General features: G+C 36.4%; 1 protein-coding gene across 1 annotated transcript in view; it reads right to left on the minus strand.

Moving 5' to 3' along the window:
• Positions 1 to 1,140: 1,140 nt before the first annotated feature.
• The window catches only part of HPGD (15-hydroxyprostaglandin dehydrogenase), a 29,016-nt gene continuing 4,551 nt past the window's right edge, over positions 1,141 to 25,605 (minus strand). The window contains exons 4-7 of the mRNA XM_004766088.2: positions 17,503 to 17,599; positions 6,848 to 6,924; positions 4,379 to 4,542; positions 1,141 to 3,374 (exon numbers count right to left, since the gene is read on the minus strand). Of these exons, the coding sequence (XP_004766145.1) occupies positions 3,236 to 3,374; positions 4,379 to 4,542; positions 6,848 to 6,924; positions 17,503 to 17,599 (477 nt within the window). The 3' untranslated portion in view covers positions 1,141 to 3,235. The remainder of the gene's footprint in view (positions 3,375 to 4,378; positions 4,543 to 6,847; positions 6,925 to 17,502; positions 17,600 to 25,605) is intronic.

Below are 25,605 nucleotides of genomic sequence, written 5' to 3' on the forward strand. Positions count from 1 at the left end.
GTGTGAAAGTGTCATTTGAAATCTGGGTCAAAAATATATTTTAATGGTTTAAAATTAAACATAAAAATTTCTTTTAAAGGGGCAACTGGGTGGCTCAGCCGGTAGAAGATCTGACTTTGGCTCAGGTCATGATCTCAGAGTCCTGGGATCCAGCCCTGCATCCGGCTCTGTACTCAGCAAGGAGTCTGCTTCTCCTTCTCCCTCTGCCCCTCTGCCTGCTTGTGCTCTCTCTCTCTGACTTTAAAAAAAAAAAAAATCTGTTAAAATTTAGTGTAACTATATGTTGATAATGAAATTTTAGTAAGAAACAGAAGTTGTGCTAAAACGTTTGAATGGAACCATTGGATTAAAATGGTAGTATAATTAGAAATTCAAAAATAAAATTAGAGGCAATGCTTGCAGTCAATATTAAAACAAGTAGCTTTTGAACCTTTTTGAAACTGACTGTGATTCACAATAATAAAGATCTTAGATAGAGAATGTATATATTACATATCATGAGACAACTGCTGTGTTTTCTACTCATTTTCTTCCATTCTCTTTCACCATATCCTAGTCAATGTGACCCACAGAGTTTTGAAAACATGGTTCTAGGTGTGCTATAGGAACCATAACAGTCTTCACAGATTTATCCAAGAGATTAAGTTATTACTAATCCTTGTTCACTCTGTCTTCCTCTATTGCTTTTGTTAGCTCAGCATATTTTCCCACATTTTGGTAATGGCAGCATAATTTTCCACTTGGAATTATTCCTGCCCACCTCTCCTGTCCCGCAATGCTCTTTTTTCACTACCTCTGGGAGAGGCATGTCATCTGGTTCTGGTCAAGCAGAATGATCTCTGACCACACAGACTGTCTCAATACCCAGTACATAATCTACACAAGGCCAATGAGATCTGCTGTCAGAAACAAGTACTTCTGCCAGACTGAAAGCTGGTGAAACTCTGGCTATCGATCCTGAAGCCATCATATGGACAGAGCTGCCTAGGAGGGAAGCTAACAAAAGGGAAGAGATGAAAGACTGAAGCCAGCATTTGTGACCCAGTAGACAGTCACCCCCCACCCCCTACCCCGCCAGTGCATGAGTAAATTCACCTTTAGAAATTCAAATGTGAGAAAGAAGCTCCCCTTCAGATGATATTTAGTATGCGAAATCACTGAATTTTATTAAAAATTTACATCCTCAGATCTCTTCAGTAGCCTCAACTTGTGAACAGATAGAAGAAAAATAGAAATCATCACAGTCACTTAAACTTTAAATGGCACAGTAAGTATCTGAAATTATTTGGATACAAAAATTAAGTTTGTTGGACATTTCAATGCCATTATCAAGTCTTAATCTTATTTCATTGTCCACATATTTTTAGTTAGGCTGTTCTGGGAACTCCCCATTTATTAAGAAAAGTACATTTGAAAAAAAAATACATATTATTTACATTAGGATTTTCACTGAAAAAATACAGTTAAAGAAATTAAGGCTTCCCCTCCCCCAAATTTAATTTTTTTTTCCCAACCAGTATGCAGAGATATTGTATAGCGGTATATATTTATTTAAAAAGCTATTTATAGCAGATACATTTTAATGTAAAATAAACTTTTACAACATAGCTCCCTTTTTTTCAGTTCTACTCCGTATTTGATTTTAAATGTCTGCAGAGTTCACTGATTTGGAACAAATTCCATTCAAAGCACAGAGTATACTAAAGGGTGCCCATACAAGAAAATCATCTATAAATGAGAAGTTTTTAGCTACAGCGGTTAACACTACAGTAGGAAAATATGTAAGGTAAGTGACATTGCCACATGCCTGTATTATTCCCTGATGAGTTGCCACCACAATGTATAACCCTTCTCTATCAGACATTCACAGATGCTCATTGTTGCTTTTCAAATACATTATGTGAAACTCTGGACAGGAGTTATTCTTATTAAAATTACTCCTAAAAAGTGAATACAGTAGGCAGTATTTCCCTATGGCAGAATTAAAGCAGAGCAAGTGATGGTAACACTCCGGTGTCTCTAGAAAATCCTCATGAGTCTCTCACATGGAGGCCATTTGCTCCAAGATGGGACCTTTGGACTTAACAGGCAGAGTGAATCACTTATACAATTTTCTATGAAAAAATGATTGGTTTGGAAATCTTGTGCTTTCACTAATTGTGGCATTAATTGCTTGCAAATAATGTTACCCAAAGCAGTTGCATTTACTGATCCTTTCTGAAAATACTTGACTGGGAAAATAGCAAAACTTCACAGGCTATCTTTACCTCTTGTTATTATGACTTGGAGCACACAAAAACATTTACAACTGAGGCTGTGGAAAAATTGATTTCTTCTCCTCAATAGCTATATATAGAATACTAATTAAATTCTGGAGATTAGAAAAAGAAGAGAGTTCTATTAAAAATTAGGCACTATGGAACTTGGTATAAATGAAGTAACCTGAAAAATGTTACATTTGAATTTTTTTCTTTAATGAGGTGATCTTAAATATAATATCTTAAGAGCACTACCGTTTTTGCTATAACTGTTAAATATTTCATTCCTGAGATTTCTGGAGGAAATTAAATTTCTTAAAGTAAGCAAACAGGAAAGAAATTGTTTTCCTAGATGGGAGGCTGAACTGTGGATCAATATCTCAGCCAGTTACTTTTCATTTTCCCATACATCAGATTCCTCATTTGGGATATATTCACACTGTAGTTTATTCTTTAACTACTGGTCCCAAAATGTGCCACATCTGTAAAGAGCTGAAATGTTCAGCCAAAAGATGGAATATAAGTAAAAGTTATTGTTACTAAAAATTTGCCATTTTAGGTAGCTTCTCTTTTTTCAAGTGAAAACATAAAAACAAAATGAGATTTTTACATCTGGATTGATTAAATAACAATTCAAGTATCTCCTTTAAAATGATATTCTGAAAAACATTAATGTTTATGTACCACAAATTTAAATACGTTTTCTGAAATGCAGAATATTCCTTGGATATTCTTTGTTTCAATCATTACATGGACTATAAAGATCAAGTTAGCTTTGGTTCACATCCTTATTTTTGATAGTTCCTGATTTTTATCCAAATACCTAACTAATCATTTAGAAATAAAGTTAATATCAAATGCATGGAAGAAAGCTTCAGAGAATAACACAATTACATTTCATTTAAAAAGCTATATTCTAATGAAGATATAGTCTAATAGAAGTCATTTGTTCTTGTTATGGCAGATATGTAAGATGTTCACTGAGTTTTTGCATGAAATGGAGTTGTTTCATAGTCCTGAAAATGAATTCCCTTAGAAGTTGTGATCTTCATAATAGCGCCATTCAAACCATCATCTTCAATAAGTGTTATTAATCCACTTGCAATCATTGATGGGCTAAAAATAAAGGGAACATTGGTTTTTAAAAACCCAACATAAGGCATAATTATCACTACACTTTGAATTGTTTTTGAAAAAAATCTACCTTTAACATGTAATAGGGAACTGGATATCATGAAGCTATGGTTACCTCCATATTTTAGTCAGCTAGATAGATATCAACTAAATCAGATGATAAACTGAGTGGTAGATTTCCATGCCATTCTGACAGGAAGAGTTTATGAACTTATATTTATTGTTCAGAAAATGATTATTTTCTCATCTTTATCTTATAGTAGATCTTAGGCTTACCAGATAAAAATGGTATCAAAATAGAAATGTGAGGAATTATAGAAAACATTAACTGAACATCTATTATCTACTTGTTGCTCTTTTAAAAACCTTCCACATATCAATGTATTCGCGGACTTTCCAAAAATGCTATTTTAGCATTATTTCTATTCTATAAGTGAGAAAATTGAGGTATCCATGGGTTGACAGATAAGTTTATGGTCAGGGTAGAGGCATGGTTTGCTCCCAGGTGATGGTCTAATTCCTTTCTCATGACAGTTATGACTCTGTGTTGTGAAACCAACTGCTTGAACTCAGACACTGTTCGCCAAATACGTGTGTTGAGAAACCATTTCTTAGGAAAACGGTTGAAGCTAGGGGGCCATATGAAATTTCACAAAAAGTAAATGTGAATATTGCTTGGAATTTAGTCAAATTAGGTATCATAACTTCCACAGGCAACTAAACACCATGTTTGTTTGTTTGTTTGTTTGTTTTAATATCTCATTATGGCCAACGGCATTATGATGCTCTGTTTCTTGGAATTCATAATGTGTAAACATTCTATTCAGACACCAAAAAAATATTTTTTTAGTGTGTCTGCCAAACCAGCACTTTGAAGCACCCTTAGTTTCTCAGATTTAAAGGGTTATTTTTTCCCATTTTATTGCTTATGTCCAGATAGTACTTTGCTCCATCATAAAAAGGAAGATTGGTATAGTTTTACTTACTCCAAAATTCCATAGAACTTCATCATATCCTTAATATGATCTTTATATTCTATATATTGTCCCATATTTTCTTCTTTCTCAATGGATTCGAGAATGGGTGTATTAACAAAGCCTGGGCAAATGGCATTCAGTCTAACACCACTGTTCATGAGATTAGCTGCCATCTGTGGATCAGAAGTAGAAGGTTGCAGGTTTCAGTTGCTTTGTAAATGTATACCATGGGACACACTGATAATTAAAACCATTTCAAAGACTCTGATGTGAAAAATACTAGTCAGATATCCTTCTAGCGATCTAACAAAGACAATGTTAAGGTTGACTGGTAGCAGAAAATAAAAGAATACATACTTAAAGCATTAAATTAATTCCTGAAAGCCTCAGATAATTAATTCTTTAAAAATCAATATTTCTGGGAAACTCCTGAAAATACTTGATTATCTAAGCTGCTCTTATCTACTGAACTCTGCAGGAAGCGAAACGTAAAAAGCCAAGGCTCAGAAATTAGTATCTCAGGTTTGCCTTCAAAGATTGTATAACAATCTTTGAAGAGAATATTTCCTTAAAAAATACTGTTAGGGGTAAGTCTGGGACTCTGATTCTAAAGACACTCCTGATAATATGCACTATGCAGAGGACAATTTAAGCATCTTCAGACTAGCATTTCTTGGCTCACATTCAACCTATTGATTTTATTTGAACTATTTATAAAACAAAATGTAGTCAATTATTTTTGGATTCCATTTACTTACTTGCTAAAGTTTCTTTGTAACCCTTAAAATCAACAGTCATGGAGTGCTTGGGGTCATTTATGGATGAGCACAGAGCAAATGTTCCAACCACGATCAAAAAAATGCCCTTGCTTCAGCTCTTACACTATAAACACACGTCCTCTTTGTGATATATTCAGTCTATGTTTTTCCCATTTTCGTGCTTTCTGTTGGTGACTTTGCTACTTAAAACGCCTCCCAAGCATAGTGGTCCCAAGCGAGGGAAGGCTGTCATGTGCCGTACAGAGGAAATTCATGTGTTAGATAAGGTTCCTTCAGGCATGAGGTATAAATACTGTTGCTCATGTTCATATATTACATAGTGAACACCATGCATATTAAATAACATGTCTTCACATAGAAATATATGTAAGACTAGGCTATGTATGGACTGATTGGTCAAGATGCTGTGAGCATAGGCTCGAAGGAACCCCACATTTCCCTGAGGAACAACAGTTCAGTATTCTCTGATGCAGTGTTCATAAGTGATTTTATAGAGCTAACTACCAAAAATAATGAGAATTGATGGTACAGATTTACATTCTTGTCATTGTAAATAGGAAATTTCTGGTATTTAAAAATTGTTTTATTTTTTAAATTTAAATTCAATTAGCCAACATATGGTACATCATTAGTTTTTGGTGTAGAGTTCAGTGATTCACTAGTTGCATATAATACCCAGTGCTCATCAGGATTATTTTGTTTTGTAATACTTTTATGTGTTCATTAAAAGTTGAATTAAAGATTAAATCTATGCAAGTAAATAAAAATTTCCAATAAATTTGAATTAAGAGCATGAGAGCTGCTTATCTTTCCTTTTGACTGAACACTTACCATTCATGCATCTAGTTTCTCTATCCCCATCTCTTCTCCAATTCTGTCTGGCCCTTCTCTTGTCTCACCTAGATTAATCATGGCAGAGATTCCCCAAACTGTTCTATCCTCTTCTACACCTGTCCTAATACATTCTCTCAACAATAGCCAGAATGGTCTTCTGAAAATGGAAACCTGATCTTGTCACTCCTTAGCATCAAAGATTTGCTGATGGCTGCAGTTAGAATCCATCTAAGCTCATTCCTGTGGTCCATAAGCTGCTTTTTGTCTAGCTTCTGCTTCTGACTCTCTCCTTGCTCCTCAGGTTCCATTCAAAAATGCCCCCTTTTCAGTTAATAAAAAGGCAAGCATTCTTACTTCATGCCACCATTGCATGTAGTCAATCAGGCCTACACTATTTTTCTTAGCTCTGTACACCTGTCACCCTAGGCCCCAGGGAGACATCATCCTTGACTACTCTCTCTGGTAAATTCCAGTCCCATCTCTCTGTGCTAGCATTTTTATCTCCAACAATAAGTAATATCTAGAGCACAATACATGTTCTACTCAAGAAGGCCTCAAGTTAACAATTTTTACATTTGGAGTCAATTTTAAAAATAAAGAGTGCCTTCCTTTTATTTTTGACCCTGAGGAAAATTTCAATAACATATCTGTGTTTAGAGACTTCATTCTTAAAAGATCTCTTCTTCATTTGCTCCTTGATGGGATCTGAAAACCATTTTTATAATCACGATTATAGGATAATTTATTTTTCGTTCTTTAAACCAGAGGCACTGAATTCCGAATTTATTCCTTCTGCTTTCTAGAACCCATGTTTCACATATGCACAGAAAGAGAACAAGAGATAGTTCGGTTGTTAGATCCTCACCGCTGCTGAGCGTGTGAATCCAATTATGCCGTGCTTGGAAGCACAATAAACAGGCTGTTGTGCCACAGGCATGAGCCCTGAAACAAACAAAACATTTACAGAATTTAACTAAAAAATAAGCAGACAAAAATCCAATAATTTCTACACGATTGAGTAATTTGTGCCTGTTCCATTTGAAACTTATTCTACAAAATACACGAAAATAATTATGAGACATTTTTCCTTCCATGATCTCTACTATATTGGCCAGAATTGATGGCGTGTAAGTTACAGCCTAGGAATGAAGCCAAGAGTGATATGGAAGTCTGTTTCCATGACCCTCGGTCGAGACAAGTACATGTTATCTGAAACATAAGCAGAATCACCTTTAAACCCAGTAAGTTACCACCAATTTTCAGTTTTTAAGACTTGATTTTTAAAAAGGATCTATTCTACATTTTGTAAAACTCCCACATGGCTGAAGTGTAAATTTCAGAAAAGAGACATAGAGAGGACTTCTCTTTGCTATGAATTAGTAGGCATTTCCCCCATCACTGACTGTACTGATGATCCCTCTAAAGTATTTAAGAAAATTCGAAGTAACTGCTTTTGATTCTGATCTATAAAAGATACCTAGTTCTTCTTGTCCATGACTCAGGTAAAGAAAGCCAGAAATTAAATTTAAAAAAAAAAAGAAAGAAAGAAAACCAGAAATAAAGATGTATGATGCTATTTTGTTTCATTTCATAATCATGTGCTCTAACAGAATTCAAGCAATTTCAGAATTGGTTTAATTTTCCACACATACACAATAGTAACTATTGGAATGTATGATTAAATTCCAGGCCTGCAGAAACAGTAATATTGTAACACACGTAGCTTCTCTTCCCCCCTACCTCCTCGCCCAACCCTCAAAAATACACAAAACAATAGGCAAGACCTTTTACTGAAATGTTACTATCTAGTTTATTTCTTATCATTGTCAATTCCATGATGAACAGCAAGGTTTTAAATTAGAGCCATCTGTACATTTCAGTTTTTAACAAATTTCCCCCATTAACTCATTTTAACATTTTTCTAGTTGGTGATTTCTGAGTCAAGAAACAGTGATCTCTGATTACTATAATGTTATTAATATCAAATGTCACGCTAATAAGACTAAATTATTCTGCTGAAACATGTTTATCTCCACCCAGCTAACCAGTCCCAGAGCACCACCAATCAGTTGTTGAGTGTGTTATGCCAAAGTTCAGCAATAAATGCAGACCTTAACCACACTCTGGGTGCCTGCCAGGTCTCAATTTATAAAGTATGTTTGCTCAACAGCACTTTAAATCACTGAGGACGGTAGATCACACATAGCGCGTCCACCCAGTGATCTCAAAGGACTGTACTGTGTGGCTCTCTCTTGTTGTTGTTGTTTCTTAGGTTAAGTAAAATGTGTGAGTTAATTAAGTTCATCGATGTCAGTCAGCAAGAATTTATGATGCCTGCACAGGGTACACAGGTGTGTTCGGGGTTGGGGACAAAGGGAATAAAGTAGGCGCAGCCAGGCATTGGGGCTGCGTGCTCTTCTAAGTTCCTTGCTGTTTGCCTCTCTGTAAAACTTTACAAGACAAAGGCAGTTGGTTGAAGAATGGTGTTCACGGATGGCAGGAAATGCAGAATGACCCTTCATCAGAGATATGCTGGCGCAGCCACCGAAACAAAAAGCATAAGGACTCCATTCATAAATGTTGTCAAAGATGAATTTAGGATGAATTTTTGTTACTTGTGTGAAGGCACTGAACTTCTGAACCCATGCTAGTTCAAAGTGTCACAGAAGTGAAATAAATCAAATAAGGTGGTTCCATTTAAGAAGCAAGCACAAAACATAGACATTCCTCTAAAGGTACAATTGGAGAGGTGACCAGAATGTGAAAAGTTTGTTTGCATTTTTAAAGTGGCACTTGCCTTTATGAATCTTATTAACATTATAATGACATTTTCACTGACATCCTGAAAAATGTCTACTTGTGCATTGCTTTCCCTTTCTGATATTAGCTCAAAGGCTGTATAAGTCAGTATCAAACATTCAGAAATCGTGTCCATTTTAATTTTTTTACAGCTTTACTGGGGTATAATGGACACACAATAAACTCCATATATTTAAAGCATTGGGTCTGATAAATTCTGACATATGTATACACTCATGAAACCATGAAACCATTATCATGGTTTCATGGAAATCAAGATAATGAACATCTCCATCACCAAAAAGTCTCCTCTTGCCCCTTTGTCGTCTCTTCCTTCTGCTTTCCCCCTCCCTCTAGGCAAACACGGTTCTGCTTTGTGTCACTGTAGTTTATTATACAAACATAATCATATATTATAAAATCTTTTGGTCTGACTTCTTTCACTCAGAATAATTATTAGAAGCTTTATCTATGCTGTAGTGTATATTAATAACTTCATTTTTTCTGAAAAGTATTCCACTGTAAGGATATACCCATCAATTGCATATACATTCATCTGTTGATAGATATCTGGATTGTTTTTACTTTTAGGGTATTATAAGTTAAGAGAATTCTTTTTTTCAATTACTTAAGCAAGTCATAGTTAACTTAGCTAAATAGAGGTTTTTTTTTTCTTTATCTTCCTATACATATAGATTTTTCACTGCTGCTTCTTATGTTTCAAACAGGTAGGGTGGGTTAGTGATCTGCAGTATTTTCCCCCCAGCTTGCCAATGGACAGTCCAGGTGGAGACTTACCATCTGTACCTCAGTTTGCTATTGTGAAAAGAAGACAAAATGGGTCGAGAAAGTTTTTTTTTAAGGTTTTTTTTAAATTTTTCACTATGATTTTTTCTGAATATTTCAGACATCCAACATTTTCTATTAGACCTCAAGAGCCACTTCTCTTTTACACACAATATTATTGCTATCGTGGTTTAGTTTCAGTATTGGTCAACTGTACTTCTGTTACTTACCTTCGCCCTACAATACTAATATATGTTGTTTCTATGTGCTTCAAATAAAAATATATTCTGAGGCTGGGAATCAGGGTCAGCACATAGAATTGTGCAGGGTGTGCATGCTATCACTCTGGAAACACCATTAACTTGGTCGTGTAAATTGTGCCGTGCCCTAGCCCTCCCACCCCCTACGCCCCCACCCCCACCAAATTTCTGCGGTTTACAACCTGCACAACTATACGTGACAGCCATCTCTGGTAGAGGAGGATGACTGAACAAAAGAGACTGTGAAGAAAGAACCAGTGGAGGTAGGAAGAAAACAAGTTAGGCACCCTGTCATAGAAATTAAAGATAGTATTCTAAGAAGCCTAGAGCGGTCACTGTTATCAAGAGAAAATCAAACAAGAGTCATACCCCTTGAGATATGAACATGTCTCAAGATCACTTATCTATAAGTAACACCCATAGTCTCACATTTTCCTCCAGCTACAATTCTGTATCTCTTGACAACACGAAGTATTGAAAAGAGTTTCTCTACTCCTTGTTTCTACTCTCCTTGCTTCCCATTTGCTGCCCAACTCACTCTACTCGAATTTTCATTTCACAGCTCCCATCAAACAGGTCTCATGACCAACATTTTCTTATGCTATTTAACCACTCAAAAATATCCTTTTAATCAAAGTTGTCGAGAGGGACTATAGCACAGTGGTTTGGACTTTGGGTGCTAGGCTGGCTGAGTTAAGAAAAAAAAAATTTTTTTTCAGTGAGAACATTTTATTTTTAAGATTATTTTTTAAAATTTATTTGAGAGAAAGAATGCATGCAAGCACAAGCAGGGGGAGTGACAGAAGGAGAGGGAGAAGCAGATTCCCCGCTGAGCAGGGGAGCCGGACGTAGGATTGGATCTTAGGACCCTGGGATCATGACCTGAGATGAAGGCAGACACTTAACTGACTGAGCCACCCAGGTGTCCCCAAATACAAATTGTGAATCCATCACAATGAGCTATGTGACCTTTGAAGAAGTGAGGGCTACCAAGGTGTTTCTGTTCTGTAAACTAGAGCCATCATGGTAGCTGCTGAGTCCCAAATGAGCTAATTTACATAAAATACTTTAAGCAGTGCCTGGCACATAATCAGCTGTACAATTTGCTATTATTTTGTCCCAAATGAGCTAATTTACATAAAATACTTTAAGCAGTGCCTGGCACATAATAAGCTGTACAATTTGCTATTATTTTATATAAATATTTTTCCTTAGGATGAAACATCTCCAAATCTTGTTTTATAGACTTATTTATCCGCATTATATCTTTTTGTCAGAATGTATATTTTGACATTTGAATTAAAATGCCACAAATCTGGTCCATGTCCTAACTTGTTTTGGTTTCTGGACCCTGGCAAACCGTGGACTCTTGTTAATACTAATTCAAGAGGATTTACAGAAGTACATTCATTTAAGATCTGTGTGTTTAGTAGCTTTCAAGTACAAGGCATAGAGAAGTAGTCTTTAAAATATATTGAAGGGTGCCTGGTTGGCTCAGTTGGTTGAGCACCTGCCTTCAGCCCAAGTCATGATCTCGGGATCCTGGGATTGAGTCCTGCATTGGGCTCCCTGCTCAGTGGGGAGTCTGCTTCTCTTTCTGCCTCTGCCCCTACTCCTGTGCTCGCTGTCTCTCACTCTCTTTTTCTCTCTTTCAAATAAATAAAAAATTAAATACTCTATTGAAATGTGTCATATTAATGGAAAGACCCCTGGTGCAGGGCAGAGAGTAGACCTTCATTGGCTGAACTGCTAGATCAGTGCCTGTCATCTGACTTCAAGGGACTTTTGCCAGTATTAGAACTCCATGACCAGCTGCTGGAATTAATTTGGGTTTCTAACATCTTGCAAATTGATACCTTCATGTTAAAGGCTCTTCATGTTAAAGGACTTAACAACAACAAAACAAGGGATTGTGGCAACAAGACGGCAGTCTCCAAGGAAATGACATTTTTAAAAAAATATTGTAAGACATTTTTATTTATATTTAAAAGGTCGAGAATAGAGTATTTATCTCTAAAACTCTCTGAAGCTTTTATCTTTAAAACTCTAGACCCAGAATGGTACAAAGTTCACTCTAGACCCAGAATGGTGCAAAGTTCACCTACAGAATCCCAAACCGACTCTCACCAAAATATAACATGTCTAATTAGTTACAGGATTGTTTATCACGACAATAGGTTTAGAAAAAAAAAATCAAAAGAAGGAGAAATTCTACCCACAAAATAGAGAAATCGTTTCTAAAACCACTCAGGATAATAACACCAAATAGTCACTGACTGATGAGATAATTACGAAGAAAAATTTAAATACCTGAAAATTACATATGCAATTACAGAACATACAAGGAAGTCATTTAGAAAAATATAATTTCCATTTCCACATTAGTTCTTCCATCTTTAATATCCTTCCTGCCCATATTTACAACAGATAGCTTTAATCCCTATGTCTCATAGAAGTTAAAAACTCAAAAAGATCTTGTGTAAAAAAACTGAAATCTGCTTGGACAGGGCAATTGTACTGGACCTCCAAACAGATTTTCTTTTAAATGGGTAGAAGCCATGTGAAACAGATTACAGAAGTGCTAAAGAAATTCAGTTTAGGAAAATAAATTGAGAGTCTAAGGATACCAGTCTTTGCATGATAAATGGTAGCTTAGCAGCTATGCCAAAAAGCAGGAACCCGAGCCCTTCATGTTTTCTTCACAATCCAAAAGGAAACCGTGTACCCACCTTTCTGTTTTTAACTATCACTTCTCTAAGATGAGAGAAAAGGGAGAACTGGTGAGAATCTGTGTATGTTCGTGCAGAAAGCTGACCAAAGTAATGGGGACACCTCCCCATTATGTGATGTGCCACATAACAGAACACATTATCTGCTGCTGCTTTTTTTCCTCTCAGTATCATGTCTGCCATTAACAAATCATGTTTTATGTATTTATTTGAGAGAGAGAGTGAGCGCACAAGCAAACAGTGGGAGGGGCAGAGGGGGAGGGAGAAGGAGGGGAAAGAATCCCACCCAGATTCCTGGCTGAGCATGGAGCCCTCCGTGGGGCTTGATCTCACAACTTGGAGATCATGACCTGAGCTGAAATCAGGAATCAGATGCTTAACCGACTGAGACACCTAGGTGCCCCTAAATCATGTTTTAAAGTGTGACAGGATATAAAAAGTGGTCTAAACCTTCCTAAAACCACTACATCTTCTACAATAAAAATCTTTCCAGAAAGGTAATTTTGTTTGTTAATAATTAACTTTATTAATTCTTGGAAAGTGGCTTCTAATGTTCCACCAAAAGTCTCCTTCCTAGAAGTTCAGGCATTGCCTGTGCTGTGATCATAGGAAATGGAGATGAACTTCGTAGCCATTCCATGAATCTCTGCAAACTGGAGGCTAGTTGCTCAAAGTGTGGTCCAAGGACTATCACCAGAATCTCATGACCTCTCCCAGACCTCCTGAGTCAGAATTTACATCTGAACCAAATCCCTAGGTATCTAATCATCTAGGTAATCATCTATACATGTTAGTTCCAGAAGACTATTCATTGCCTAATCTGTCTAGGAAACTCTAAACATTTTTATCCATTCCTCAAAAGACCAATTCATATATATTTCATCTTTCTTATTGATTCCTTCTAGTCTGTCCCTTCTTAATCATTTTAAGCCATAATACAGCACAATAGACACCATGAAGCATGTCGACAGTACTAAACAAGAAAGGTGGCTCGCAGGTTCTTAACAGTTGGCATTTGGCCAGTAAAGATCCAGATAATGTAGGATCACCTACTCTATGGCATACACTTAAAATAATGGCAAAATAAAAACTGCTGTTATTACTACTGCTAATTCTCATCACATTTTCCAAGTTATATACAGTTGTTTGGAATAAGTTGTAGGGAGTTGGTCAAAGGTAAAACTCATATAACTAAGATTTTATCACAATGCCTGTAACGTGGCATTTCCTAAGAATGTTAGGTCTTCTTTTTACTTTTGGCCTGGAGATGATAGAAGGTGATGAGTATTTTAGCTCACCTGAAATTTCTGCTCTGTTGTGACATTCCAGTCCCACTACTGCTCTTCAGGCCATGGGAGACCCAGGGCCTTGAAATTCAGTATCCTGTTTCTGTCTAAAAAGTCTGTGCCACTCTATCCATTTGGTTCTGCCATGCTCATAAGAGATACCAGTATATAGCTCTTCATGTAGAATATTTGCCTAGTTACTCTCACATCCCCCTTCTCCTTTCTGTACTCGCTCAATGTAGGTTTAAGTGGAAGCTGCCCCTTGGAGAAGTATCTTTAGCACATTCACCTCAACATTAACTTCAAGCTAATTATATCAGTTTAGATGAAACATAGCCAAGTAAGTAAGATACTGGGCTGGTATTTTAAAAATCAATGATTTTTCAAGTATTTTCTTAAGACTCTAAATGTTTTTAAGTTTTCTTACTTACCGTTTTCCATCTCAGGAAATGAGACCCTAACAGGATCTCTCACAAAATGCCCCTGAGTGGTTGTCTTAGAGGCACAGAGGATGCCCCCAGGGCTCACTAGGACTTCTGCAGCTAAGTACATAGGCAGGTGGGAGAAGGATTAGCAGGCAAATTGCTTTTCCTGTGACAACTACTTCTTCCTTCCCACTGTCAGAAGCAATGAACTGTGTAAGAAGCACACTTGACTCTCATGGGATGTCTTGTGCCAGGTGATGGGCATCAAACCCGACTTCAGGCTGATCTTTTGTTGTTCCTTTCAACTTTTTTTTTTTTTTTTTAATAGTTAAGGATGACTATGTCAACATGAGCGCAGCTTTACAGACTGTGTTTATAGACAGAAACTCATAGAGAGGAATCTAGTGGTCAACAGTGCTCAGAACATCTTCTGGAGCTCCCAGCTGGCGCACACCCTTCCCTCAATACACGGTGGAATCACTCTCCATTTGACTCCTGTTTGTTAAACTTATTAATTGCATTTGATACTTGGTCTGCGTCAGTGGTCATTACTCATTAACTTCTCTGCCCAAACCAGTGTTTCAACTTAAGGTTTTACTGACAGCGTAAGAGACTGTGAGGAAAGACTGGTAGAGTTGAACAGCACTCACAGCTATTCCATTAGTGAACTGACCAGTGGGAGGGAAGTAGGAACAAATCTGAGAAAGGAAAGTTCAGAAAGCACTTTTGGAAAACACAGAGGAAGTAAGCACTAGAAATTTGGTCATTTATACCTCAGTAAAGCTGAGGGGAAAAAATACTTTGACTCTGGCAACTCCTCAGACATTTTGGTCATCTGACCTCTCCCAACAGGCTATGACTTCAAGGGTATAAAACTGTTGGTAACATTTCTGAGGAAAATGTGAAGCCAAAGAGGTTCTCACTGATATTTTTCTACTATTACAAAACCCCGAGTGTTTATCAAACTCATCTCACTGTGGGAAGAAGAGATGTTCTTGCTGATAGGATAGACTACAGGGCAATGCATCTTCATCCTCTTTGTGAGATTAAAGGACATTAATGCCAAAGCCCAGGTGGGAAGAAAGGTGGCAAAGCCTGTCCAGGTTATCCAGAGACAAAAAAGAAACTGTATAAAGGCATCAGGTATGGAGGTCGGGCGTTATGGAGGGAGGGTACGTCCCTACATAAGGATGAAGGTACCAAATTAAACACAGTGGACAAAGATAAGCTAAGCAACTATTATAAGCAGAGACACCCTGCTGGCTGGGAGGCATAGTAAGTGGAGAAGAAGTCTGGAATGCTATGCTAGTCATTAAATTGTAAGAGTGCCAGAAAGGTAATTTGAAACCAAAATGATCTTATTGTTGAATTTGTATTTATTCAGTTTCATCTGCATGACTAGAGAAAGATCCACACATGGTTCCCAATGTTGACTCTGAAACAGGTAGAAGCCAATGAACACCCAGAGGTGGGTAGTGTGATAAAGCAAGCTCTTCGCCAAGAGAGCAAAGTGGACGTCTAATTGTAATCCTTAAATTGCGCTTGCCAAAGACGTGTTTTGACTTGTGCCTTTGGTAAGCTCCTCAGATGTTTTCAGAGCTTAACTCTGTGTGTCAAATGGGGCAAAAGCTTAAGATATCACTGAGAGTTAGTCATGTGGTCTTGAAATTAAAGCAGTGCCCAGAAGGCTTGAAGATAACTAGCACATTTCCCTGGTTTAATGGAGTTAGAGGAATTCAGTTTCTTTTACCTCACAGTTGGGCTAAACTCATCACGGATGGAGAGCCAAATTAACCATCTCATGGACAGAAGAGTTAGATAACCCGGTGGTTAAGACAGAAGAGGTCCTAAATCAGGTTGCTCATGTGGGAATACCAGCTTTACTGCTTCCTTGCTGTGTAAGCTTGTGGAAGATACTCAAATTCTCCTACCTGGATTTCCTTCCCTACAAAAGGGAGATTACAGAATCCACTTTGTGGGGTGGTTGTATTAAATGAGGTAAGGCACACACAATGTTTAAAATAGTAGCATGCAAACAGTAAGTGTTCAATGTGTTAAGTGTGATGACACCTTTAAATATTTTTATTGGCTAAAACGCAGTACTGCATTGCACATCTTTATTCATGCTCTGAGGCAAATAAACCTCCTTTTTTTTTTTTTTTAAGCCTCCTCTTATTGTACAGAATGTCTTGAACAGAGTTCTAAATTGATTCAACCTGGAGGCTTCCAGACTTCCTGGGAATGAAAGAAGTACTTCCAGTGACAGAAGGGCAAGAGGCTCCCTGAACAGGATTCAAGCTTCTCCAATCCTTGTTAGCTCTCTAGCTTTAAGACACAGCCCATAGGATTATCTCTTGATCACCACCCCAGATTTTTTTACATTTCTATTTTTATTAAGATATCGAATACTTCTTATTAAATCTCTAATTGTTTATGTATTTTTCTTTATAATTTTATTTCAAAATAGTGCAGATATAGCCATGGCAATTTGACTCTAGGGTTTCAGATTCCCAGAATTTAAATGTGGCTCTCTCTTAGGCCAAATATCTAAGTCTTGCCCATGCTCTCACCTTTTACCACATCCTCAGAATTGAAATCTTATCATTTATAAGTAGATATTACATTAGGAAAAATAACCAATTTACCCTGAAGAACTTGTAGAATTGGTTCTATAATAACTTTAGGGATGTTATTTTGTCTTTAAGCAACCCCGAAACGGAAATGCTCATTTGTTTTTTGAGAACTTCCCAAGAAGGAAATTTCTAAGCCTCCCTTGGTGGCAGTTTAAAGAGACTTAAGGACCATCTGACAATGACACCCAGAGGAAGGAGAAAGAACAATGCTGAGAAGCAGATCTCTGGTGTTGTCACAGGTGTCTCCACACCTGACCCCTGAAATACAACTGGAGCTGGGAGGTGGGGCACAGTGGGAGAGGCGGGGAACACCTGTTTTGAGCACCTGTTTTGAAATTACCACATGACTGAAACCAGATAATGTAAGGAAGTGTCCGTACTTTGGGACAAGCAGAGTTTAGACCACTCGCTGTCAATACTGGTCAGACTTCTGAAACTTTAAATGAAATTATCTTGCTGATTCCTGAGTTGATAATAAATGTACTTTGAATATCTACTTCTGTGATCCAAATTATCAGTAGGAAGTTATTATTAATGAAGATTTATTTTTGTGGCCCAAATTACCATTAGGAAATTGTTATGAATGTCATACTTGTCCTTACCTGCTAAAGAGGACATATTGATAATGATGCCGCCTTCACCTCCATTTTGCTTACTCATGTAATCCAAGCCAAGGTACGTTCCGCTGATAACAGAAACCTAATCCAGAGACATAAACGGGAAAAGTAACATAGCCATTATACTTTATTATATATCACAGACTGAAGTTTTTACGGTGATTGTAGACATTCAGGGAGATTTCTGCAAATACTATCTCTGAAAGGCTTTCAAGCGGCTATTTGCTTTTTTTTTTAAAGCGAGTCATTCTGTAGCTTTTCTTTGGTTTGCCTACAGTTGCCGAGCTTCTCACATCTCCCCAAAAGTTCACTTAGTTGCCCAATCTGAGACTTTATGAAAAAAATTGTATTTCCTTAGTGCTTTGTCACTTGACCTCAAATCTCAGAGCCTTAGAGAACTGCATATGCAATATTCTTTTTCTTCTCTAAATATTGGGCACAAAATTTATTTACCCTACTTAGCATATCATTCCCAGATCCAGGTCTTTCACACACATACATCTACTCTGTTTAATTCTCTTGGATTTGGGGATACATAATAGTGGAAACCCTTGATTTCCTACACCATTTTCATGCCATTTAAAAAAAATTTTTCTAATAAAAAGTCTATTTGGCATTTGTATCTACTTCTTCCCCATGTAACACAGAGGAAGGTGATCTCCCCAGGTTTAGGGTGGGCACTGATTAATTTCATTCAGTTGCAGAAATTCCATTCTCTTTGCTAGTGACTGGCTTAAGGCCCACAGGTGACCCATTTCTAGCCAGTGAGACCTGAGGTGCAGTCAGCAGGAGGAGGTCCAGGTCAAGAAAGGGCAGTGCGAGAGAATGTTGCTGAAAAGTCCGTTGCTTTTAAGAAAACCAGAAAGATATGATTAGTCCTTTCCCACCCCTCTGTATGGGTATAATGGCTAGAATATGTAGTTACATTGCTAACATCCTTAAAATGAAAGCTCTGGGAAGAGAGGCAGACCAGAGAGATGAAAAGACATTGCATTCTGGGATCACTGCATGGCAATATTAAGCACTCCTGACTTCTGTGTTGTGTGAGATCACATAACTCTTTCACTCTGTTTCAAGACCTTGACTTGGTCAGTTGGACAAGGAATCTTCTGTAATGTCCGCCTCTTAAACTTGTTCATCACTCTTGCACTGGCTTTTTGAGAGTTTACTCTGATTGGTGACTCTCCTCCCCATGTAGGCAACCTTTCTGGTTTTTTGTTTTGTTTTGTTTTGTTTTTAAGGTTTTGCTTATTTGTCAGAGAGAGAGAGAGTGTGCACAAGCAGCGGGTAGTGGCAGGCAGAGGGAGGAGCTGAGCAAGGAGCCCTACGTGGGACTCATCCCAGGACTCTGGGATCATGAGTTGAGCCTAAGGCAGCAGCTTAACTGATGGAGCTCCCCAGGCTTCCCTTTGTATTCTAACGTCAGAGAATTTACCACTACATAAACAACTTGCGGTCCAAAACTTCTACTTGAAGCTCATTTTCCATTTTAGATTTAAGAACTCTTCCTTCCAACTTGACTTTGAGAAGGTGAACATTTTCCTTTGACATCTTAATTCCTACTTTTTGTATTCTTTACAATACCACAAAGAAAATGACATGACAGTAATGAGTCTGGAACAGAGGGCATACAGTGGTGGTTACCTTCTTTTTTATTTTAAAAAGTCCCTTTGGAGTTTTCCTGACACACATTCAATGTTGCCACTCTCCCTAATACTAGTTCTAGAACAAAAAAGTAAATTGAAGATTCTATTCACTTAAACCATGTGTCAGTATGATATTAAGTAGGCTTAGGGAGAATGAGTAAAATTTCCATGAGTCCCTTTACAAAGAAAAAATACAAAACATTAAATGGTTTATATAAGAAGGAAAAAATGTCCATGGCTGAAATAACTAAAGTCAGTTAGATTCTGGTTGTTTCTGCCTAAGTCTCTAGCATGTCCGGACAGAATTTCTGTTTACGCATATTGGCGCTATGCTTTATTCTCAGGTATTTACGGCTTTGCTGACACCCTGCTTTTGTGTTTTCTAGATCTACTAGATGCAGCCAGATAAAAAATTTGGGAATACTTCAGCTTTAATTTTTTTTAAAAAAGGAAGATTTATTTCCAGGTCTTTGGTGGAGGAGGATAAAGGATTATTTTCCCATCCATTATCAAGTTAAGAACTGGGGAACTTTTCAAATGAGAGTGCTCCTCTGAATACATCTACAAAACAGGGTAATGCTTTGGCTGGGGCATATGTGATATTTTTACCTCCTCTCCTACAACAATCTCTTCCTTATTATCCCAGGCAATATAATCAGGAAAATGTTAGGAAGCCACAGAATAAAATGTTTTTGTTAATATTCTAATAATTCTAAATATTTTGTTAATATTCTAAATATTCTAAATAAATGTTTTGTTAATATTCTAAATATTCTTATTCCTTGGCAATATTTATATAGCACATAGATTGGGTCATTAAAATATCAAGCATCTAGGGGAAAAAAAATGAAAATTACAGGCTTGTTCTAGCTACAAACACAAAATAGCGGGGATCTATATAGTATTATTTTAGTCTATCATAAAGGTACTCTCAAATTTGTATTTGACCTCCAAAAAATTGGGATTTGACTCTCAAAAAGAGAAAAAGAAAATTTTATGGTTAATTTCACATAGTGTGAATAAAAATTCACTTACTGACAAAATGATCTAATTAACACATGCTTACTCAAGTTTTGATTATGAATAATTTCTAAATATAATACCAAAATTATAACTGTGCTCTATTCCAAATCTTAAATTAGTTTTTCCCACAGATTTAAGTACCCTATAAATTAAAACCACTCATAAATTTCCCTGTACTGGGAATAATTATTAAGTAACAAAGACAAATGGATAGATGGTAATAGCATATTTGTTTAACTCTTACCAGGTGTCATGTCTTCTTAATATATATTAATATATATTAAATATATTCATGTTAATACACTATATTCATATATTCACATTAATATATTAATTATAGCATATTAATTATATTTTAATATTAACTAACCACAATTAATTAATATCAATTAATTAAATCATATGTAAATTATATGTACAATACAGTATATATTGTTTATATAATATGTAATGTGCTATATATTATATATATATTTCCATAACCTATATACAAAAAACACATGTGCATGTATTCACTACTGAAATTTCCTAATATATCATTTTCCTTATCTTAGCTCTCTCCCTTCTGAGGTTCCTTTTAGTTTATTTCCGGTTCTTGTGCTATGCTCTTAACTCTCATTTTAAAAATTCTGTCATCTAAATCATGAAATATTGCCTTTCAGGTTTCTTATCTTTCCTTCAGCCCAATTCTTGAGGAGTACTAATACAGGTGACCACTCTTTTTTTTTTTTCTTTGAAATCCTTCTTCAGCTTTTGTTTCTCTGTGTTCAGTCTTTTTTCATTTTTCTAATGTGAGAAATATTATTGTATTCCCCTTTGCAGAGCTACTTAAAATTTAGCAAGTTCTGCCTAATCATAATAGTTCGACTAGATCTTTAAACATTATGGAGTAGGAGTAACAAAACAGAGAGCAGTTACTAATTTAATTTGTAATCAGCATCCTTGGGAGCCAAGAAACAGGAGTACATTTGACCACATTTCTTCCCATCTCCTCAACTCATCCTTAGAGGCAGAGTAGGACAGAGGAACCCACTTTGTATATAAATGAAGTATATAAATTGTATATAAATTCATTGTGACAATGAAGAAAATGTAAGGAGGAGAAATATAATTTATTGAGTGATGTTATGTAGTAGCCCTGTGCTGGATACTTCATGTAAATTAGGGCTTACTTAAGCTTAATCATCCTTCCGGATAAGGAAATTATCTTCATCTTTTACAACTGGGAAATTGAAGACCAGAGACATGAAATAAAAGTCCATGAATTCTAAATTCAGAACTTTCATCTAGTTTTGATGGAATCTAAATGCATACTCTTATTAGTACAAATCTTTTGTCAACCCTTGCATTTCTGAAAAAAATAATCAACCACAATAAGCCATCTATTTTGTTTCGTTTTTATTTGAGTACACTAAGAGATTCAATAAATTAGTTACATACCCAAATTAGATTATAAATCCTATATGAATGGGAATGAATTTATTTAGGCTTATTAAAGATCAGAAAGTAAAGAAGTATATTACAGAATGGGCTTATCAATATTCAAAGTTAAATCTACCTCTACCCACCCAATTGCCAGAGTAACCTTTGACAGTCAAAGATTCAGTCTTCCCTGAACATTCCTAATGAGCTCTGGGTAGCTATAAATAAAGCTACTGCAGTTGGCTTCAGATTAAGGAGGAAGCACCGAATAGCCTCATGAAAACAAAAGAATGGGAAGAGGTTTAATGTATCACTTGTGTTACATTAAAGTAACACAAGTGATAACATTGTGTTCTGCTAAGTTAAGGATAAGGAAGTGGTAAGTTTGGTAAGTAGTAAAAGTAGAAGGACAAAAGGTACAGCTTGGCAACACTGATGCATTAGGAAATAATCTAAACATTGTATTAAAATATGAAAATGAATATCCATGTATGTAAAATATCATAGAATGTTAGCTTATGTCTCCAGTAAATATCAATTGAACACCTACTCTGTACACAGAACAAAAATTTTATGCCTTGAAAGAGCTTATAGCCTACTGGCATAAATTGCACAGGTATAAAAGTAATTCTAATACAATTTTAAAATTTGTAAGCCCTATAAGCATGGTATCATTAGGGAATACAAGATTCCAGAAGAGGAAGAGATACATAGTAAAGTCCTTTAACTAAGTGGTTACTCTGACAGAGATGGGAACATAGAGGAACATGCAACAGAACATGCCTGGTCTCGTGGAAGGAGGCAAGTTACATCCAGAGTCTAAAAAATATACAAACCAAACACAAATATTTGCATTATATAACACAATAATCAAGTCAGAAGGATAATGATAGGTCAGACTCCAATCTAGTCTTGAACTGGGTGTTGCAGGTAGGAGAGGAAGTAACATGTTTTCAAGTTATATATAGGTAACAAAGGTTATATCCCGCTCTTTAGATGTAAGTTAAATAAATGTCCTTAGTTCCTGGAGTTAAGCTAAGGAGTGCCTTATGTCAGCAGAGTCCAAAGAAAAATAAAGGCCAGATAATTTCAATGAGGAAGAATCCAAGACAGTGAGTTGTAATCAAAGGAGTCAAATAAAATTCTCCTGGTCTTCTAGAATTTTCTATTTGCAGATATTGTAAGAATTTCTAGCCTGCAGGAAGTTTTTATTCACCCAGGACATGTTAGAGCAAACACGCCCTCTCAGCCAGATGAAGATTGATAATTCTAATCCCATTTTCTTTGTGATAATGTCTTCATTATTTTCATGTTCTTTATATTAACTCAAATCATTGCACTTTTCTGAGAGCTGATTTCTGTCTTTTTTTTTTTAAGATTTTATTTGTTTATTTCAAAGAACAGAGATAGCACAAGTGGGGAGGGGGGAGTGGGAGAGGGAGAAGCAAGACTCCCCATTGAGCAGGGAGCCTAATGAGGGACTCCATCCCAGGACCCCGGGGATCAGGACCTAAGCCTAAGGCAGATGCTTAGTTTTTTAACTGACAGAGCCACATAGACACCCTGACAACTGATTTCTTAAGGAAAAGACATAGTAGGTGTCCATTATGAATGCAACGAATTTAGGAACTTCATAGTGTAGTGATCTTTGTCTATGAAATATCTATAGATATTACAGATGAAACTATTAAAAATACCAGTAGGGAGAAAATTGTTGTGTGATTCGTGCCTTTTCACTAGTAGACCTTGATGCAAAGAAATTATTGTCACTTATGTGGTTGTGGAAAGTGCCATTAAGTTTATAAAAATATATTCTTAAATATTCCTGAAGTTTTCAATTCATTTTTTTTCCATCTGGCAACCACAGGATGCAATGAAATATGGTTCATAATAAGTCAGGGACAACCACCAAAGATTAATAAAATGTGTAATTTCCAGGGCGCTGGGGTGTGTCAATCAGTTAAGCATCTGCCTTTGGTTCAGGTCATGATTCCAGGGTTCTGCGATCCAGCTCTGAGTCGGGCTCCCTGCTCTGTGGGGAATTTGCTTCTCCTTCTCTGTCTGTACCTCCCCCCTGAACTCATTTGCATGCATGCTCTCGCTCTCTCTCAAATAAATAAAATCTTAAAAAAAAATAAAATGTTCAATTTTCTTATCAGTAGAGAAGAAGTAGAGGTATCCAGTGGAATTTAAGAAAAAAATGGAAAAAGATCGAGAGCAAAAAAAAGAGAACTTAGTAAATTCAAAATATGAACTGAAGGGACGCTTGGATGGCTCAGTCAGTTAAGTATTTGACTCCTGATTTCAGCTCAGGTTATGATCTCACAGGTCTTGGGATTGAGCCCTACATCGCGCTCTGTACTCAACAGTAAGTCTGTTTCTCTTTCTCTCTCCCTCTCTTGCTGCACTTCCCCCTTCTCATTCTCTTCTCTCTAAAATAAAGTCTTTAAAAGATTAATTTAAAAATAAAACATGAACAAAAGTGTAAGACATAAATCCCAATAAAGGGTGATGATGAGTATAAGTGGCTTAAATCCACAAATATAAAATGTAGATATGCTCAGATGTGACTTAAAAAATAAGAGCTCATGCTGTACTGTCAGCAAGAGACAAATTTAACATGAATATTGACAGGTCAGGTCTCTAAACACACACACATCTCCCAGAAAGACTTTGGGAGAAATCTGACACATAAATTTTAACGTTATTCTGAAAACTGATGATATCTAAGAACACTGGAGACAAATTTTAAAAAGAGCTGGAAGGAGTACCTTTCAATCCCAATTAAAGAACTTCAGGTATCTGTCAAGTATGGGGAGAAACTTTGTACCCTTATCAAAGTGGTTCAGCTCTTTTGTGAGGTACTGTAATTCTCACTACTCCCATCAAGTTATTAGAGTTAAGAAATTATTCATGGGAATGTAGATTCAAGGCAAATATTTATTGATAAAGCACTATCTTCAAGATATTGTGTTGATTACTGAGAAAGAAAGAAAGAAAAAAAAAACATAACACATCCTGTTTTAAGGAGCTTATCGTGAAGTAGGGGGCCACTCCCTGTATGTTGATACACACACAGTGGTTCTTCTGTACTTGACACATGCCTGCTTTGCAAGACTTGTAGAATGACCTTAGCAAGGGCAGGGTGACCCCGACACACAGCCTAGCCCTTACAGCTTTCTTTGGCTAAGGCTTAAGTTTTACTGAACCCCAACATCTTATGTCAAGTGTGTTTATAAAATGGGATAACCAATCAACTTGTGATACAGAGGATAAAACAGAAATTTTATTTTCTAATTCTACAGTTCTGTAATTTAAGAGCTAACTGATCATCAAACATTGTAGAAATTATACATAAACACATACACACACACACAAATACCGACTTTCAGATAAAAATCCCAATAATTACAAAGTAACAGTCACTTTAATCTTGCTTTCCGTTACATTTCTGGAATTAAATTAAGACTTAGTTTTTAAACAAGTTAAGTCAGGATTGGCAAACATTTTTTTGTAAGGGGCCAGATGGTAGTTTAGTTAGTGCACATCATGGGGTCATTGTCACAACTATTCAACTCAGCTGTTGCAGCAAAAAGTAGCCATAGACAATACATAGATGGATGACCAGAGCTGTGCTCCAAGAAAACTACAGACACTGAAATTTGAGTTCCATATATTCATGTATTTCATATGACTTTTACATTTTTTCAACAATTCAAAAATATATGACTCATTCTTAGCTTTAAGTTGTACAAAAACAGGTGGCAGGCTAGTTTCACCTATGGACCACAGTTTGCTCACTTCTAAGTTATGCAGTAAACTACAGGTTTTTTTTTTATATTTCCTTTTAATATTTTTAAGACAGATTTATTTGCATAATTAGAAGCCTCAAATGCCTGCCTTCCCATTTGTAAAAGGAAATGCTTCTTTTCCAGCTTTCTGCAACTTCCCTTTTTCTATGTTGTAAGTCATTGTATTGATTCCATGAACGTAAGAA

The sequence above is a fragment of the Mustela putorius genome, unplaced genomic scaffold, assembly GCF_011764305.1.
Source record: "Mustela putorius furo isolate JIRA1106 unplaced genomic scaffold, ASM1176430v1.1 tig00000682_pilon_pilon_pilon, whole genome shotgun sequence".
Lineage (NCBI taxonomy): Eukaryota > Metazoa > Chordata > Mammalia > Carnivora > Mustelidae > Mustela > Mustela putorius.